Source organism: Haliotis rufescens, unplaced genomic scaffold (genome assembly GCF_023055435.1).
Source record: "Haliotis rufescens isolate VD_foot unplaced genomic scaffold, xgHalRufe1.0.p SCAF_5, whole genome shotgun sequence".
Taxonomy (NCBI): domain Eukaryota; kingdom Metazoa; phylum Mollusca; class Gastropoda; order Lepetellida; family Haliotidae; genus Haliotis; species Haliotis rufescens.
The window spans coordinates 22,599,518-22,618,928 of record NW_025964223.1 but is presented as its reverse complement, the minus strand read 5'-3'; the positions used below and the strand labels follow the sequence as shown (position 1 = coordinate 22,618,928).

Sequence of the window (19,411 nt, the reverse complement as noted above, 5' to 3'; positions counted from 1 at the left end):
AAACAAGGTAACAAAATGTATTGAATTTACATGCAAATAGAATTATGGAGCTAGATGCTATTTGGGACAAAACTGACAACAGATTTAAAAGCGAAACGGGCACGGAATGTTCTGTGAACGAAATAAGAAAGAGTGAGTGAGTTTGGTTTTACGCCGCTTTTAGCAATATTCCAGCAATGTCACGGCCGGGGACACCAGAAATGGGCTTCACACATTGTACCCATGTCGGGAATCGAACCCGGGTCTTCAGCGTGACGAGCGAACGTTTTAACCACTAAGCTACCCGACCGCCCCAAATAAGAAAGAAGAACACGGTAGTAAAACCGACAGCAACATGAACTATTCAGAACATATTTGGTCACGTGATTTGATGCCCTTCGCGGGGTAAGACCCGTTTATTACAAAATAGATATTGATCATCTAGCAGATCGTCTTGACTTGGCGCCGCCATTTTGTTTGAGATATATGAGAGATGGAATCTGATTGGTCAATAAGAGGAACATAGAAGATCTTTTTGAAATTCGTGAAAATATGGCAAAACGTTTTAGATTAAATTCATACTCACACTCAAAAGTAGTGGTGTTAATTAAGTAGTAAAAGTACATACTAAATGCGTAAAAGTACGTATTGTATGTTGTCATGGCGACGTCACGCCAAAGGTCCCCTCATAATACGTATACTGGGTTAAGCAATTCAAATGCTGAAAAGCTTCATACTTTTAAAATAACTATGGTAAGGTAAAATCAGTAGATGCATAATTGGTTCTTTCTTTCACAGCAATACATCAACACATCAACGCAATACACAGTTAATTATTGAAAACTTATTTATTTCCAATTGCCCATGCAAATGAAGGCAGTCATTCTCTAAATAGACATCATACATCATACCACATACAACATACACAACTTCATAATATAAGTTTAATAATTTTACATACTTCATAGTTTATTGATTTTATAAGACAAGAGTTTACCTTTGGTGTACATACAACTCGAAATGTGTGTATTTAAGAACGTTAATGGTCGTTTTCACATAAAATACTAGTCAATATATCTTACAAATACATGTTGGTTGGTTGGTTGGTTTGTTGTTTAACGCCGCACTCAGAAATATTCCAGCTATATGACGGCGGTCTGTAAATAATCGATTCTGGACAAACACAAGTAAAGGAGTGGTTTCTTTGGTGTATAGAAAATAAAGCATACTTTCCATGGATGCAGGGAAATATTGTACAAAACATTTTTATTTCAGGTAGCTAAGAGTTAAGATGCTGCTATGACTTTTGGGTTATTCTGTCTGGGATACCTACTCCCTCAAAGACTAAATATCTAACTCAGATATCCATGTTAAAATAAATGGCGTGAAATGGTGTTGAAAATGGTGCTTTCACGTTTGTGTGTTTGGGTGTGTGGGTGTGTGGGTGTGTGGGTGTGTGTGGTGGGGGCGGGGGGGGGGGGGGGGGGTGTACTAGCAAGTACTATCTTTTAACTTCTTTTGGTATGACGCGGCCGGACGCTCTACCATTAGACCACGGAGGAGGTCGAAAAAGAAATGTAGCCTTCATTACTTCCCTGGAGCATTCAGTAGATCATGAACAGTCAAGTCCCGTTAATCCGACATCGATGGTTGCATACGATTATGTCGGATTGACGAGTATGTCGGATAAACGAAATTAAGTAGTATCAAAGTTCGTGATCGAAAATTGGACAACTACACGATAGATAACGATTCAAACACTTAATAAAAAAATATATAATAAATATGCATATTGTTATGTTACATTGTCACCGGAATATGTTTTCTAATCATGCAAGCTCTAAAGCTCAACACAAAACAACTGTTACGGACTGTATGACTTATTCAACATACTTTTAAAAGAATTCTGGAATGGAAGTCGCAACTTTGAAACTAGTACCACCAAGCTAAGAAAGCTGCCTTCTAAGTGGCTAACGTTGACTTCCTGTTAGTCATTTCATTGGTAGGTCATAGTTCGCGAAAGGTTGCAATTGTTCTGTAATGGGATGTCCTCGTTGATAGCAAGAACTTGTATCTGATTTTAATGAGATTGAGATAATCTAAGCATGTGGTTAATCCTCTTTTCTTATTTAAAGCATTAATTGTTTATTGTTAAGCAAGTTTATCTCTGCAGCCGTTATAATATGCAGCTACCAGCCGATTCGTCTCGCATCAAAACACGGGCTGTGTACTCGCGGGCAGATGACCACGGAGAACGCCGATCACTGTATGGGATTGACGAGACTGATTAATGAGTGATTAATTATTGTATAACCATGTTAATCAAAAATACTGATATTATATTTTACCATTTTTAGATTCCTATCGACCCACATAAATAAAAGTAGAAAAAAACATTTCCATCATCATAAGGAATCTCTACTAAGTCCATTGTATACGATTCCGACCACATCATGAGCATGTGTTTATGAATCACTATCAAACAGTGATGACACCAGGTGTTCGCGAAAAGGCGAGCGTATCCTTCCCAAACGGTGGCATCATCCGTCACAAATACATGCAAAGGCATGTTAATTGTTCACCTGAACACTAAGCGAGGACGTGTGGTACAGTGTATTTGTGTTTTGTTTTAAACAGAAACAATTTAATTCACTTAGCTTTGCGACATCACATAGCCGTTTCTTCAACAGAAACACTCATTCTTCGTACATTTGGACATCGTGCGGCATCGTCTCCTTTACGAGCCGCCGTACAACTTGTCTTTACGACGTGGAGGTAACCGTTATCTTTACGACGACGCAGTATTGTAGACGGGATTCGTGACGTCTACGTAGAGCACTGTATTCTTAACGACATCGTTTCTCATCGTTTGAATTACGTTATAGCTAACACCATATACGACATTTTACGTGCGCCGTAATCTTTAAGACATCGCAATACATCTAATGACTTACGACATCGTAGCACATACTATACAGCCCTTTTGTGCGCCATAATATTCACGACGCCGTATTGCAATGCCTTTTCCCAACCCTGGACAGCTCTTCTCCTAGTGCTGTATTTCTTAGAAATCACTTTTTTAAACATGCAGTTCTTCGGCAGCAGTGACCAATTTAACGAAAACGGATCGCCCTATCTCTTTACACACGATACGACTATATAAGCCGACCTAGTTCTAACCAAACAACACACACGCTGGAGAGTGATTGATCTCTTATGCCGCATGTAACAGCTTTACAACAGCACCTTGTAAACAATCGCGTCACACGATTGGCTATAAAGAATACTAAATCACAAACCGACCATTTTCAAGACAAAGAGGTAAGTTAGACTGTACGGGCTGTGCTGACGACGCTTGTCCCCTGGTCTTGCTATCAAGTGCAGCACACAGCAGTCCTCGAAAATACGTTTCTTTAGCTCGCATGTTGATAAGTTCATTCTCTCTATCCTCCTGTTCTTCCTTGACTTCAACACTTGATATTTCCATCTGTGTGACCCTGACCTCCAGTTCATGAGTCCGTTTGTACATCTCTATCATTTCTTCTTCCTGTATTGAGCACTTCCGGGTCAAAGGGGGCGTGTCTGGAGATGAAGGATAGGCATATGGTTAGTCGTACTAAATCAAATCCGTGCAAAATATATTACTCAAAATAATCCAAGGAACACTGGAATTGTTTAGAAGATTTTAACAACAGTTGGCATGTGTATTATAATGGCATTTTTTAGACATGCCATAACAAGACAAAAACATGTCAGAACAAAGAAAAGACGGTAGGGTAAAGTCAAAAAGCTGCACTGAAGACGACTGGGGTCTTTTGTGAAAGTCAAAAAGGGCAGAAAGACTGGTTCACTGGTTAATATCGGATGTGGCCACCTCTGTTTTTGATGCATTCGAGACAACGTCGACGCATCGACCTAACCAAGTTTCTAGTAATCTGTGGAATGGCTAACTATTCTTAATGCAACAATAGCACCAACTGAGCACTGTTGCAGGTTCATGGTGGTTATCCCGAAAGTTCGTCACAACGCGTCCAACGAATGTTCAATCGGTGCCAAATCGGGAGAATAGGCTGGTCAGTCCATCTGATCAGACTCTGCTGCAGAAAGTTCATGACAACCGTAGCGCGATGTAGTGGTCCTGGGGTCTTGCCTGTGGGCCAACAGCTCGAGGGGCTGGAAGCGCCAGAGTCTGTAAAATCTCTGATCCACCTTCAAACACGGCCTTTCTCCGACGTTAGCGTCAGGAAAATGCTCGCCAGGACGTCGCTACACTCGAATACGACCATTATTGAACTTGAAACAGAACCAGGATTCATCAGTGTACAAGGTTCCACTGGAGCCTAGTCCACCGAAGATGCTGCTGACACCACGTCAAGCGTGCGGCTCTACGGTGCTCCTGAAGTGGTATACGGACAGCTTAACGCCTTGAGCTCAACTTTGCCTCTCAAAGCCGATTCCTAATGGTCTGATCACTAACGTTAGCGTTGGCAGCGTTCCTACGCTGTATTGTGAGAGCATTAGCAGTAATGGTGCGTTTGCCTAATGCCATTGGGCGATAAGTCGATCCACTACCCTTGTTGTGATTCGTGGACAACCAGGGCCATGTGGTTCCTGCACTTGTTCTGTTTTCTGAAAGCGTTCCCATAGTCTGTGAATGACAGAAGGGGACACATTAGGAGGTGCCACTTCACGCAAACTGATGCCTTCCTGAACCCATGCCACACCCCTCCTTCTGTAAACATTACTCACAACGTCGTCTCTGAGGTTTCAAAATGGGATAGCCCTCAGTGAGCACATTCAACTTAACAGGGAAGGATTTCATGAATGTCAGCACGTGCAACATGCTTCCCTGATCCAATTGGCCGTCTGTGCCCTACGGAAGACACTTCAGGTCATCATTTTTACGAGGCAGAAGTGTCATCTATGGATTAAAACCACGTGATAATGAACAGTAAATGAAAAAAAGTCTGTCAATGTAAATACAAGTAATACTTTTTGTGTTCCTTGGATTCTTTTGTAAATTTGTTAGTTTGTTTGTTTATTTGTTGTTTGCACTCAGCGATATTCAAGCTATATGACGGCGGTCTGTAAATCGAGTCTGGACCAGACAATGCAGTGATTGACATCATGAACATCGATCCACGCATTTGGGATACGATGACATGCATCAACCAAGTCAGCGAGCCTGACCACCCGATCCCGTTAGTCGCCTCTTACGATAAGCACAATCACCTTTTACAGCAAGCATGGGTTGCTGAAGAATTATTCTACACAAGATCTTCACCGGTCGGATTCTTTTGAGTAGTATATAAAATTGTACATGTGTGTATATGTGTTCTCTTCTTTGAGATGGCATGTTTATTTATTTCTTACAGATTTTCAGAAAACATCATTTTCCATCATGAAATCTACTCTAAAAGGAAAGATTTTCTTCATCTCAAACTTAATTTCAATAAATGAAAATTCACAAAGAAGCCAATCTATAATGTTACTACATATCCGTCACTTTGTCAAGTTGAAGATAATACTGACCTTGAACCCTAACCTCCTCTTCGCCAAAATATAGAGTATCGACGCCAAGCTTTCGGAGTTGTCTTCCTTCAACGGAGGTCGCTATATCCCTGAGCGTTTTTGCGCAGAACGAGCTGATCATGAGTGTGATCAACAGGCTGTTGGAAGGTTCAAGGCCACTCACAAACACGAACTCTGGTGGGATGAACAACAGTCGTGCTACATTGGCTCGGAGGTCCTCCAGCTCACGTCTCTGGAAGTTGTCAAGGTCACCCTCCACGTGGAACTTGACGTTTTCGTATCCCGACTCTGCAATGCCATGTGGAGCGTGAAGGGCGAGTTATGCAAACGGATAGTAAGAACATAAAACACACTTTTCATTTAACAGGCCTCGATGTGTCTTTCTAGTAACTTCGCTTAATTTTTGGAAGGTTATTTTCCGAAAGGGTAGCAATTCTTCATTGGCGAGCCATAATCACCATAACGTATTCTGATATTTGAGGGGGGCACGGGTGGCCAAGTCGTCTAAGGCGCCGCGATTCGCTGTGCAGAGTTGCGTCCCTTGGGCACGCCAGAAACCTGTGATTGCGGGTTCGAATCCCGGTTCGCCCCAATTATGTTTCTAGGTTTGTCAGCACCATACCCGTGCTCGTTGGTTTCACCGAAGTGGTAAACGTCTGAAACCTGCATCACTTCGGGCTTTCCTCCCACATTAAGCTTACACGTCGCGATATGACTGGAATACTGTTAAAAGCGGCGTTAAACCCAACTCACTCACTCTGATATTTGAAGTTCAAAATGAGGTTGGGGGTTGAGCAAGCACACCCTACCTGCATAACACAAGGTAGCACGGGTGGCCCAGTCTTCTTAGGGACCGCAATGTACCAGGAACCTATCATAGTAAGTTCGAATCCCAGTTCGCCCGGATTGTGTTTCTAGGTTTGTCAGCACCATACCCATGCTCGTGGGTTTCACCAAAGTGGTAACCGCCTAACACCTGCATTACGTCGGGCTTCCCTCCCACACCAAGCTGACACAGTGGGATATAACTGAAATACTGAAAGCGATGTTAACCAAACTCACTCACTCACTCTTACCTGGTTGACCATCGGGTGAGAAGAAGTGCAGGACGCTCCCCACCTTCCGTGCATAGTCACTGGCCATCTGGTGAAGGTCAAGGCGACCCACGTGCCACAGGAACGCTTGCAATAGCAACAGGTTGTCACGTGACAACATTCGGCGTTCCCGCAGATATGTGAAGAACTTCTGGGGAGTGGACAATCTTTCCAGTACGCCCTGCGGGACTCCTCTCTGACCTGTCATTACAAAAAAGGGAATTTCCTGGTATCGGATCCATGGTAGTGAACGCGCCATTTAGAGGTGAGTTGAAGTTGGGATTAACGTCACGTTCAAGTTTGTTTCACACTTTTTTGGAACGACATGCATGTACGTCTCTCAAACTTGGTGACAAGGCACTATAATACATATACAGCGACCTGAATACATCTAGAGCGAGACCGCCTCCGTGGCCTAATGGTAGAGCGTCCGCCTGGAGAGCGGAAGGTCCGGGGCTCGATCCCCGGCCGCGTCATACCAAAAGACGTTAAAAGATGGGACTTGTTGTTACCCTGTCTGCCACTCGGCATTAAGGGGCTAAAACAGGGACTGGTCGGCTCGGAGTCAGTATACCATGCCGCAGTTTAACTATTCATGTTAAACTGCGGCATGGTATCTCAGTGAGCTAGCACTATACATCGGCATCAGTCGTACTAGCAGCCACACACACACACGCACGTCGCTGTGTAAGTGCAATTATCTTGGACGCGACGTTAAACAACTTCACCTCACCTCACTTCTTGAGCGAAAATAGTTGAGGAATATTTAACGATAAAACAGCTCTGTGTGTGTGTGTGCGTGTGTGTGTGTGTGTGTGTGTGTGTGTGTGTGTGTGTGTGTGTGTGTGTGTGTGTGTGTTACGGACGAGTACAAACATATATAAAACAGCTCTCTCTCTCTCTTGACCACGAGGCTGTCATCTTTTTGAGAGTTTTCAATTGGAATGTTTAGATGCACTTCAGTAAAACGTTATGAATGCGTGAATCTTTCTATAGTCCTCGACACTTGAAATAGAATCACGAAATATCGCGATTATTAATACACATAACTGCTTGTGTGCTAATACTTATGATGTTTGTTTGTTGTTTAACGCCGCTCTTAGCAATATTCCAGCTATATGACGGCTGTCTGTAAATAATCGAGTCTGGACCAGACAATCCAGTGATTGATATCATGAGCATCTATCCACGCCGTTGGGATTCGATGACATGCATCAACCAAGTCAGCGAGCCTGACCATCCGATCCCGTTAGTCGCCTCTTATGACAAGCATAGTCGCCTTTTACGGCAAGCATGGGTTGCTGAAGACCTATTCTACCCCGGATCTTCACGGGTCCTTTACTTATTGGCCATGTAAGGATTGCGAGAGCCGTGAAGCAGGGTCCAGACTATCGGACCCCGGCTCATGGCCAGGTTGGCCAGATGTGTGTGATCCTAACCATTAATCGGGGCGGTCGGGTAGCCAAGTGGTTAAAGCCTTCGCTCGTCACGCCGAAGACCCGGGTTCGATTCCCGACATGGGTACAATGTGTGAAGCCCATTTCTGGTGTCCCCCGCCGTGATATTGCTGGAATATTGCTAAAAGCGGCGTAAAACCAGACTAACCATAAATCCAACTGATATCTACCTGAACAAAGGAATTTCATGGACTGGAAGTCATCGTCGTCCAGCTCACGGCCTATCCTCAACATGAGGATATTCAGCTCCCAGTCAGCCGAGGGCAACTCCATCGTCATCATCAACGTTCACCACATGATGTAGTTGCTGGAGGAGACAGCGTTGTGGACCATTCATGGATTGCCTTATGTTTCCACAGTCTGAAAGATATCACATAGTTAGCAAAACATGTAATGTGTGAGTGAATTGGGTTTGACGCCGCTTTCAACAGTATCACGGCGTGTCAGCTCAATGTGGGAGGAAAGCCCTGAGTGATGCAGGTCTCAGACGTTTACCACTTCGGTGAGACCCACGAGTGCGGGTATGGTGCTGACAAACCTAGACAAACCTTGGGGGCGAACCTGGATACGAACCCACAATCGTAGGTTTCTGGCGTGTCTGCACTCTGCACAGCGAATCGCGGCGCCTTCGACGACTGGGCGACCCCACAAGTAATATGTACATGAATAAATGGGTGAGTGAGTTTGTTTGATATAACGCCGCTTTGAACAATATCTCAAGTACATCACCAAGTACATCGCTAAGGACTTTTTTTGACAGGGGGGGGGGGGGGGGGGGGGGCAAATAAGATTATTCATTTTTTGTTCCAGTTAAATTTCACAAGGAAAAATGTTTGCTGTAAAAAATCCAGGGGGGCGATTGAACTCGTTGTTAGCACATCGTACTACTTGTCGCGGACCACTCGCTACCCTGATTTAGATCATCTATATAGGTTGTTGTTATAAGCTTGTCTGATTGATGTGACATCGGGGGGGGGGGGGGTATTACCGCCCAGATCTCACGTTAACAACACATATATCTCACGTACGCTGACCCTTCTCAGTATATACACCAATGCGACATGGCTGCTTTGTGAATGAATGATGATTATTCTCGTAAATCACGGCAGTGATACAGAGATGTAACTGGATACAGGAATTAGATACATGATCTTATATAACTTGCCAGTTTTAATAGAATTGGCTTATAAATAATGGACATCAAATGAGAGAATTTTATGGCAGAAGGATACATACAGTAGTATTGAGGCAAAAACTTGTTTCTAATTTCTGAGAGTTTTGGACATTCTAATAAAAAGTGCATTTCATCACGTATCAAATTTTTACACAATGTACATTTTCTTTCCTCTCTCACAATATTATACCATCTTCCTGTTTCAATGGGTAATCTATGATTTGCTGTTCTAAAACGAGCAAGAGAGATGCGTAAGGTGATTGGTAGTTCTAGTAAATAAGGTTCTAGGGATGGTAACTCTTTAAACATGTTATAATAGTAACCTTAAGATGAATTTTTCTTTGATTCTCGCCATCTTTGCAGAAAATTATGACATTTCATAACGTTTCACATTTCGTTTCAACCATGCGGCACTAATAAAGGTTTGAGACAACCAAATTTAATTAAGCCTATATTTTGAAGAATGCATTTTACTTCTTTTAATAGTGGGAAATGGTAATCTGGATTTGCAATGGACATTTGAAACATAAGTTTATATACTATACTAGAAAGGCTAGTTTGTGATGATGTTAGCTTGCACCAATATGAAATCATTCTTGTCAAGTCGGACCAGTCAACACACTGGGACGCACTTGTTATGATCACAGACAATGTAAGTTTCAGTAGCTGCTGAAGGCGTCTGGGTTTACGCATGACTAAAGTCATGTCATAGCTCGCAAGTTCTATAAATGTTTTATATTCATCGATAATAATGTCGCATTCATGAGTCACGGAGTTCATTTTCAAAGAATTATCTCTTGAGGGGGGTGAAGGTCAAAATCGGCATCCTGTTCCGGGAGGTTTTATACACATCATACAGACAATAGTTTAACAAATACACAGTAAGTGAATACCTGTTCAACACCACCCGCACAACAATGAGGGAGTTTCTCGACGTCGTCCATACACAAGCAGTCCGAATACAAAACTGCGTGAAGTTGGACACTTTATACAGTTACACAAAGTAAACACGTACACAAACATACTAAAATTCTCATTTAACGGGTGCAGATTAGGAAGATACTGTAGAGGGGTTCCCTCCCATAACGTAGACCTCCAAAATGCAGACCTCCCAAAAAGCAGTTAAAATTAGCTCACTAATTAATTTCTTTCTTGTTACATGGGTGATACCATTTTACTTAAGGGTACAGGGTACTAAATACTGATGCAACCAGCCATAACGAGTGTTGTTTTAACGGGTCTGCGTTTTGGCAGGTCTACGTTTTGGGAGGATACCTGTAGAGGTATTAAGCAGATACAACAATGGGGAACCCACCTGTTGAATTTAGTTTTCTTAAAGAAGGGTTGCGTAACCATGGGGATTATAAGAACGGCAATATAATAGAACAAAGCTAGCTGACACGAATCCAAATAAGAAGACGCACTTCAGAATGTACAGGCGCCGTAAACTTTATATAAACTGTTAGCTTTAATTCTAATTACTTTTTATCCCATCCATAATGTTATGCATTGTCTAATATATGCACGTAGGTGTGTAGGCGGGTGTGTTTATGTACGTTAGTACACAGTGCCTCTCATCTATATTATCTGTTGTATTTAATGTATGTTCATATTGTATTCAGTACGACTCTTGTATGGTTGTATGTGTGTTTGTATATATGGACTGAGGTGTGAATGGATGGATATAGGTATGGTTGTATGTGTGTATGTATATATGGATCGATATGTGTATGGATGGATATAGGTATGGATGTATGGTTGTATGTGTGTTAGTATATTTGGATTGAGGTGTGTTTGAATGGATATAGGTATGGATGTATGGTTGTATGTGTGTTAGTATATTTGGACTGAGGTGTGTTTGAATGGATATAGATATGTATGGATGTATGGTTGCATGTGTGTTAGTATATTTGGATTGAGGTGTGTTTGAACGGACATAGGTATGTATGGACCTGTGTATGTATAATACGGATTGATTTATGTTTGATGGATATAGGTATGTATGTAGGTTGGTATGTTAGTATGTATGCTGGTTACACATGTAGGCTAGTATACACGATTGATGAATTAAGTTGTGTGTATATGGACGCAAATTATGTGTATAGATGTATGACATGTATGAGATTGCCGTGAGTGTTTTGTATGAGATTGCTGCGAGGGTTCTGTATGAGATTGTTGTGAGTGTTCTGTATGAGATTGCTGTAAGTGTTCTGAATGAGATTGCTGTGAGTGTTCTGTATGAGATTGCTGTGAGTGTTTTGTATGAGACTGCTGTGAATGTTCTGCATGAGATTGCTGTGAGCGTCCTGTATGCTTACCTGTCTGTATGCTTACCTGTTTGTATGCTTTGAGCGGGATTTTAATGCGGATGTGTATGTGGGTGTATGGGTGCGGGTGTGGGTGTGGGTGTGGATGTGGGTGTGGGTGTGGGTGTGGGTGTGGGTGTGGGTGTGGGTGTGGTAATATACAAAGTTAAAACTAATTTTTCTTTTCTTTTTTTTATATATTTTAAATGTACCATTATGTAATTAGTGTCTCGTAGGCCAACTGGCCGGGTGCTGTTTTTTAATGAAATGTTTATATGTCCATATATTTTGTACTGCAGCATGAGACACTCTAACAAAACAATTTTCTTCTTCTTCTTCTTCTATATTAAACAAAGGGGAAGGCTAAACAAGCAGTTTGTAAGTGTCACACTCTCAAAAACGTAACTAAATAAAGGAATAACCGAGTGTCTATATTTATCGTGACCTGTACCATATCTTCATCTTCAGCGAAGACACGTGTCTTGTGGAGAGAAAGTAGGTCAGTGACAATGTAACAGTGTTGTCACCCGGGGCGACTGTCCTCTTGTCAGATTATCGACACATCGGGTGGATATTGTCACAGTGAAGGCAGGGACGCTACCGTGACGACACTCTGGCACAACTACAACACTACCACGACTTGGCCACAACCACTACCACAATACACTAACACAACTACCACGTGCACTATTGTCCTGGTAAACTATCACCACTACTTTACCATAAAGGATGACACGGGGAACATACAGTCGAAGTGTCGAACTTGGATGTGTCGAATTCCCGGTTGTCTCGAACTCATTTGGGAGTTCCATGTATTCAAATTGAGGATAAAAGTCCACCCTTGTTTCGAACCCCGGATAACTCGAACTTTTTCCCACCTGCCCACGAGTTCGACACAACGAGGTTCGACTGAATGTACTACGTTTATACAGTGAAATAATCGAAGCCATACACTATAATAACACGCGGTACGAAGTACTTTTATCATGGTTTAATGTTTGTTTAGTTTCTGCTCATTCAATGAAAATCTGTTCCTACTGAAGGACCTATTTTCGTATATCTGAGGATAGATGTCACTGAGTCACCTGTCATCTGGAGAGATAATTTTTGCGCTTTCAGCATTATTCCACCTACCGCATGGGACATAAACAGTGGGCTTCACACATCGTGCCCATGTCAACGCCTCAACATCTTGGCTTCTCCACATCGTCTCTCGCTTCATAAAAACGGGAACCCGCGGGGCATAGAACCATGCCCCAGCCAGGGCTCGGTTCAAACAAGAATTGCAGTTAGATCTGCTATCTGTCGTAGATCCCCTAAAGCCAAAAAATGCAATAGCGAGGACCAAACTAACTCTGTTTCTGAGAGATGGAAAGCTATGCGAACGTATATAAACAGAGCAGACAAAGATAAAAAATGAAATCATATATCAATAATACAAAAATAGAAATCACATCAATACAAAAAAAACAGAATTTTTATGAAGGCGACTTCTTAAACACTTAAAACAACAGCGGAATGGAACAATAAACTGACTAGTCCAAACACACACCCTATAGGGGCCTATGCTCGTCGTTAAAGGCGACAAAATGGACAGGGTGGTCGGTTATGGATGGTTGAATGTCATCGTATGTTTGTCATCGTATGCTCATAATAAAAATCACTGGATTGTCTGGTCCAGATTGTTCACAGACCACCGTCATATACAAGGAAGACAGTTCATCTTTATTGCAATAAATGCAACGTTTCGTTGTAGATCCTAACACCGTTATCAAGCAAGTGATGTACCGTCACATAGCTGGAATATTGCTGAGTGCGGCGTCAAACAACAGTCCAGTCAAACAACAGTCCAGTCATTCCAGTCCATTCAAACAACAGTCCAGTCATTCCAGTCCAGTCAAACAACAGTCCAGTTAACTCCAATGATTCAGATCAGCTATATAGTTTGTTGTTATAAGCTTGTCTGACTGATGGGAGGACACCACACTACCATAACCCACGTCACACACACACACACACACACACACACACACACACACACACACACACACACACTGGTTCACTTTACCTGTATATGTAGTACAACTGAGTCCATCGGTGAATTCAGCGGACCTGTCTAACAGGTGTGTATGCAGAGTTTCCAAAGAGGGTATGACCGGCCAGGTCAAACGTAAATAGCACTATCTAATACACACTATGTCGAGCTGTTTAGTCAACACAGACCAGTCAACACACTGGGGCGGTCCTTAATGATCACAGACAGTGTAAGTTTCAGTAGCTGCTGAACCTGTATACGCTACGCATGACTAAAGTCATGTGATAGCTCGTTAATTCAACATACATCGGTAATAACGTCGCCATTCACGAGTCACTGAGTTCGTTTTTGTTCGGCGTATTCCCTCCACGCGCAGATGAATTAACCCCCTATATCCCATATGTATTCTCGGTTTATGCACGCTAGAGCGACATTGGGGGTGAAAATAGCTCAATTTGACTCAACTTGTATGTCGCTCTCGCGATTTAGTGCACAATGCATTTAAGCTCCCATGTGTAATCCTAATGAAAACACAATAAGGGTTTTAAAACAACACAGTAATCCATATCATATTTCACATCAACACCATATGACACATAAATAAGATATCTTTCTTCTTTTAATAATAAAATAAGATAATAAAAACAACCATTAACCATTACTCCAAGTGAAGCAATTCACTGCAATGGTCTGCATACTCCATTCTGGATACGGCACCATCCATCGGTCTTGCTCTAGGGGGGGGGGGGGGGGGGGCAGCGTATTTGGATACGTCTCCCACTCGAATGGCTCCCACAAAAAGAATCACGTTAAACCTATGATTGTGGTTCGAATCCCGGTTCGGCCCGATTATGTTTCTAGGTTTATCAGCACCATACCCGTGCTCGTGGGTTTCATCGAAGTGGTAAGCGTCTGAGACCTGCATCACTTCGGGCTTTCCTCCCACATTAAACTGTCCCGACGCGATATAACTGGAATACTGTTCATAGAGGCGTTAAATCCAACTAACTCACTCACTCAAATCGCGTTAAACCAAACCATACAGCAATTCGAAATCCACGCTGGTCCGATAGCCCGAGACTACTCAACATTGCTGAGGACAAGTAAAAATCCAAGATGGTAGTCCTCATCGACTAACATTTGGTGGCTATATCTCTGAACTAGTTCTCAATGCCTCAATTTTGCTACAAATTAGAAATGAATAAAACTGACGAAAAAGGTAACAGTTTTGCTTCATTCGAGCTGGACTAGCATCAAACTGAGAACTAGTGAAATATGGTTTACACTAGTCCTCTTGACTAGTTTAAATAACACATTTCTAAGACAGCTAGACCTGGCGCTGAAAGAGTTACACGGTAATGTCGAAGGGTCAAGGGCAAACGAGGAACGTGACCCCAATCAAACGCTAAATGTTATCAGTCAGTTCAATGGCCTTGAACCATCACAGCCTTGCTGAGCAAGTGTACGGCGTATGCCCCAGTGTGATATTTGTGTATCACGTCTTCACGCCCTCGTAAACACAGTGTATTGCGCCATTTTACTTCTGGTGATAACATTGAGGGAAATGATAAATATCCGTCTTTCCTGCCAAATATTTGAGAGGCATTTTGAAGTTGGGGTGCAAAGTAGGGATCAGATGTATGGATAAAATGTTATAAATAAGCTGTAAATCCATACATCTTATTCTTCCTTATCATGCAACTGTTTGTTTGATACGTTCGGTTAAACCCGTATTCGCATATTCATGAATGCGGAGTGGATCGAAACTCAAACATACCGTAAATCTTTGAATAAACATCGGGTCGTATTTTAGTCTACAAACATGCTCTCTTTTCCTAACAATTAATGTCTCTAGGGAGCATCGCATATCATATCAGATTGAGGTACGAAAACACAAGGCTTGGGTGTAAAAATCCCTCCTGAAAAGAAATTACACGCCGACCTTGAATAAACACCGGGGCTCGGAACCTTCCGAATAAAATAAATACCGGGCGTTTATTGAAGCATTTACGGGACACGCAAAAAATCAGCATGAACTCGTTTCCGCAGATGAAGAATTATCTTGGCAAAAAACTATGTATCAGTCTGGTATGCTTGTTTAAAACCATACTAAGTATATTTACGGTTGGGTTTTTTTCGCCATGTGTTTTTTGGTTTTTGTTTGGTTATAATATGTTGTTTGTTTGGGTGTTGTTGTTTTTTGTTTAACGCCGCACTCAGCAATATTCCAGCTATATGACGGCGGATCTGGACCAGATAATCCACGTAATTAGGATACGATGACATGCATCATTCAAGTCAGCGAGCGTGACCACCCGGTCCCGTTAGTCATATCTTTCAAGCATAGTCGCCTCTTAGGACAAGCATGGGTTGCTTTCTAACCCAGATCTTCACGGATCTTCTGTAATGTTGAAGATATGGAAGCGAATTTGTGTAATATACGTAAAGATTATTTTGTTATTAAAACATTATTTTTGTTGTTCATAAAATGTAGAATCTTGAATTCCGAATGTGATAAATAAATTAGTATACGTCATAGAATATGCATTGTTTTAAATCACTATATATGTGTAAAAAAGAATCGGATTTGCTAATCATGTTTGAAAAAAAATTAGAGTTCAAAGATTGGTGAATTATTGTATTAAACTACGCATGTGTTTCAAATGTTGGTATTATATACTTTAAGTGCATTATGCGTAACTGGCCTTGAAACACTTAACACTGAATTAAATTGATATATTATCTAGTAAGCACCTTCTTTTACATGTGATAACGTTTATTGGGACATATTTAACGCCTGACCATGATCAAACATGAGCCCCTATTGCGTCAATGGCTGACGTTGGCACTAAACTTGTCTCGACAATGACGTCAATATGACGGGGTTTTATTCAAAACTGTAATTCGTTGCTAGGTTGCAAAGTGAAATGTGACAACATAGACATGAGATGACGATCGCCCCCGGGTAAATGATTGAAAGATAGCGAACCGCGAACTGGGGTTTCCCACAACTGCGCTGCGGCTTGGAACAGCTACTGCAGAGATGAAATATATGTAATACTGCCCCCTCGTAATGCTAGGGCCTCGCGGCGTAAAACCAAACTTACTCCCTCACTTTCTACCAGAACCTGGGGAATAAATTAAAAAAGGTACTCGAGTCTAGAATGATTTGGCAAATCTATATTTCCCCAGCTCTGCTCCTGAACTTAGGCATTGATCTGGGCTCCATTTGTATTATATTTTTTATTTTGTAGATAAACATTTTTAAATAACAGACCATTATTTCTGTGACAAAATGTCAGTCTATGTATCCTGTAGTGGTCGGAATGTGCTCGGATCTGAGCAGAGATTGTAGTTTTTGTTTGTTTGTTGTTTAACGCCGCACTCAGCAATATTCCAGCTATATCAGCGCGGTCTTTAAATTATCGAGTCTGGACCAGATAATCCAGTGATTGACATGAGCATCGATCCACGCAAATGGGATACGATGACATGCCTCAACCAAGTCAGCGAGCCTGACCACCCGATCCCGTTGGTCGCCCCTTGTGATAAGCACGGGTTGCCAAAGGCCTGTTCTTCACGGGTTCGTTACCAAAGCAAGGGAAAGACGAAGCCCTACCAAAAACTTTTATCGACCGATCTCACAAACTTCAAACATGTGCAAAGCTATGGAAGCCAAAAGAACATAAAGGCTAATGCATCACCTTGAAACTGGTAACTACATCAGACCTGATGAAATCGGCTTCAGGAAGGGACACTCATGTTTAGATCATATACTAAGACTGGAAATGATTTTTTTTTTTTTTTTTTTTTTTTTTTAAAAGAGCTCAAATAAATAGACAATTCCTAGCCGCAGCATTTCTGGACTTCAGCAAAGCCTTCGACGTGGTATGGCTGACTCGTTACATCCAAACTGCGTAGATCGAGATGCTCATGATCTCAATTCTGTGGATCGTTGTTCACAATATCAATCACTGGATTGTCTGGTCCAGACTCTATTATTTACAGAACGCCGACACATAGCTGGAATATTGCTGAGTGCGGCGTTAAACAACAGACAACACATATCAAATCGATCACGTACCTCAAAATGGCGTCGGACCAGGAAGATACACATTTTTATTGTGAACAGGGAGCAGGGTGATCTAAAAGTCATCACTTTAACCCTCTGGCTGCCACCTAAAAATAGCCTGTGTACTATCGCTGTGCCGAGTTTATTTGCGAGTGACGTTCTGGAAACTGCACACCTTCGTCTTAAAACGACGTAACGTAACAACGATAAAACCCACAATTTTCAAATTTCACACTATAACAGTACAACCATTTCCCTAACTGTCCAAGTAGATATTGTAAAGCAGTAACGTGATCATGGAAGTAGTAGAGATAAGCCTTTTGTGCGTAACACGACTGTGTGAGTATAGGTTCTTAAAATGCAAATGTATATATTGACCAGGAAACCACGGGCGTTCGAAACGAAATGCACCAGCTTTAATTGAATTGTAAGACCAAGGTTTTACTGGCCTTTTGACATGTTGATTGGTTAAACGTCGCAAGTTGTTTCACATGAAAATGACATGACGTGAATCGAACCTGCAACCTTACATATTGTGTTTGGTTTTGTAACCCACTCTTTTCCCACTGAGCCACCGGGGCAGGTGATGGAAGGGTGTTCAATCTAACATGTCATGACTTCAGTTGTGCCCATGCTGCACGTGGTCTTTCTCCCGCACGATTTCATCGAATTCATTCCGCGATAGACTGTATTGTTTCACTATTAGGTAGACCGACACCTTCTTATTCTATCTGGCGTTTCTTGCCATTTGCACTGGGCTTACTTCCTCACTCAAAACCTCGTAGTCGGTATTTATCCCTTATTCACATCACACCTTCCGGAAGGGCGGTCAGGTAGCCTAGTAGTTAAAGCGTTCGCTCGTCATGCCGATTCCCGACATGGGTACAATGTGTGAAGCCCATTTCTGGTCCCCCCCCCCCCCCCCCCCCCCCCCCCACACACACACACACATACACGTTTACAAGCCCTCCTGGCCAGTGAACTTGGGCGAATAATTCTTACTCTCAGTCTGGTTTGAACCCAGGATCACAGCGAATTGCGGGCCGTACACAACTGGGCCACCTGTGTTCCCGCTGCCTTTGTAGAGAACGAGGGTTCACTGATCACAGAGGAGGACGATAAGCCAGTTTATTTTAACTGATGGCTAAATTGCGTACCATCACCAGCAGTAGAATGATTAGAGTACCACAGTTTCGATTTTAAAACTAGTTGAAAACATAATAAATTATGACTCAACAATACAACATAAAAATTGGCTATAGATCACCAGCAACCCCAAGTTAAGCCACCTTACTATGATGAGGTGGAATGGGGTTTAGCGTCGCATCTAAGATTATTGCACTTATATAGCGACGTGCATGCACGTGTGTGTGTGGCTGCATGTACTAGTCCGGACTGATGCCTATTTATAGTGCTAGCCCGACCAGTCCTTGTTTTAGCCGCTTTTAGCGCCAGACATGGTAACAACAAGTACCATCTTTTAACGTCTTTTGGAATGACGCGGCCGGGTATCGAACCACGGACCTTCCGCTCTGCGGGCGGACGCTCTACCACTAGACCACGGAGGCGGTCGGATGTTCATGGGGTCATGAGATCAGTACTATAGTTTTAAAAGGGAAATGTAATGCATGGTGAGATTTTTAAAAATGGGTGTGTCTGGAACAGTTTGTAGTGTTGTTGGATCAACATGTAAAACAACACGGTCAATATCAACACAATTATTAATTATTTAAATATATATGATCAGTAACCTTTCTTTCTT

General features: G+C 42.2%; 1 protein-coding gene across 2 annotated transcripts; it reads right to left on the bottom strand.

Annotated features, from left to right (window-relative positions):
• Window positions 1-1,779: 1,779 nt before the first annotated feature.
• LOC124111841 lies at window positions 1,780-17,696 on the bottom strand. 2 transcript variants are annotated; one of them, XM_048384214.1, is made up of 5 exons: window positions 17,662-17,696; window positions 8,233-8,422; window positions 6,588-6,806; window positions 5,512-5,799; window positions 1,780-3,561 (listed from the first exon to the last, which is right to left on the bottom strand). In XM_048384214.1, exons 2-5 carry the CDS (start codon window positions 8,342-8,344, stop codon window positions 3,266-3,268), a joined length of 915 nt encoding a protein of 304 aa, XP_048240171.1. In that variant the 5' UTR covers window positions 8,345-8,422; window positions 17,662-17,696; the 3' UTR covers window positions 1,780-3,265. The 2 variants fall into 2 exon arrangements, with proteins under 2 accessions (XP_048240171.1, XP_046327655.2); XM_046471699.2 differs by lacking the exon at window positions 17,662-17,696 and adding an exon at window positions 13,611-13,936.
• Window positions 17,697-19,411: the final 1,715 nt, after the last annotated feature.

Bases quoted from the DNA above. Each gene is read 5' to 3' on its own strand.
- LOC124111841 (XM_048384214.1), bottom strand. From the start codon at position 8,344: ATGATGACGATGGAGTTGCCCTCGGCTGACTGGGAGCTGAATATCCTC. The intron at 6,807-8,232 runs GTAGATATCAGT...TTGTAATGACAG, and splicing joins CATGAAATTCCTTTGTTCAG to GTCAGAGAGGAGTCCCGCAG. The intron at 5,800-6,587 runs GTAAGAGTGAGT...ATGGCATTGCAG, and splicing joins CTCACCCGATGGTCAACCAG to AGTCGGGATACGAAAACGTC.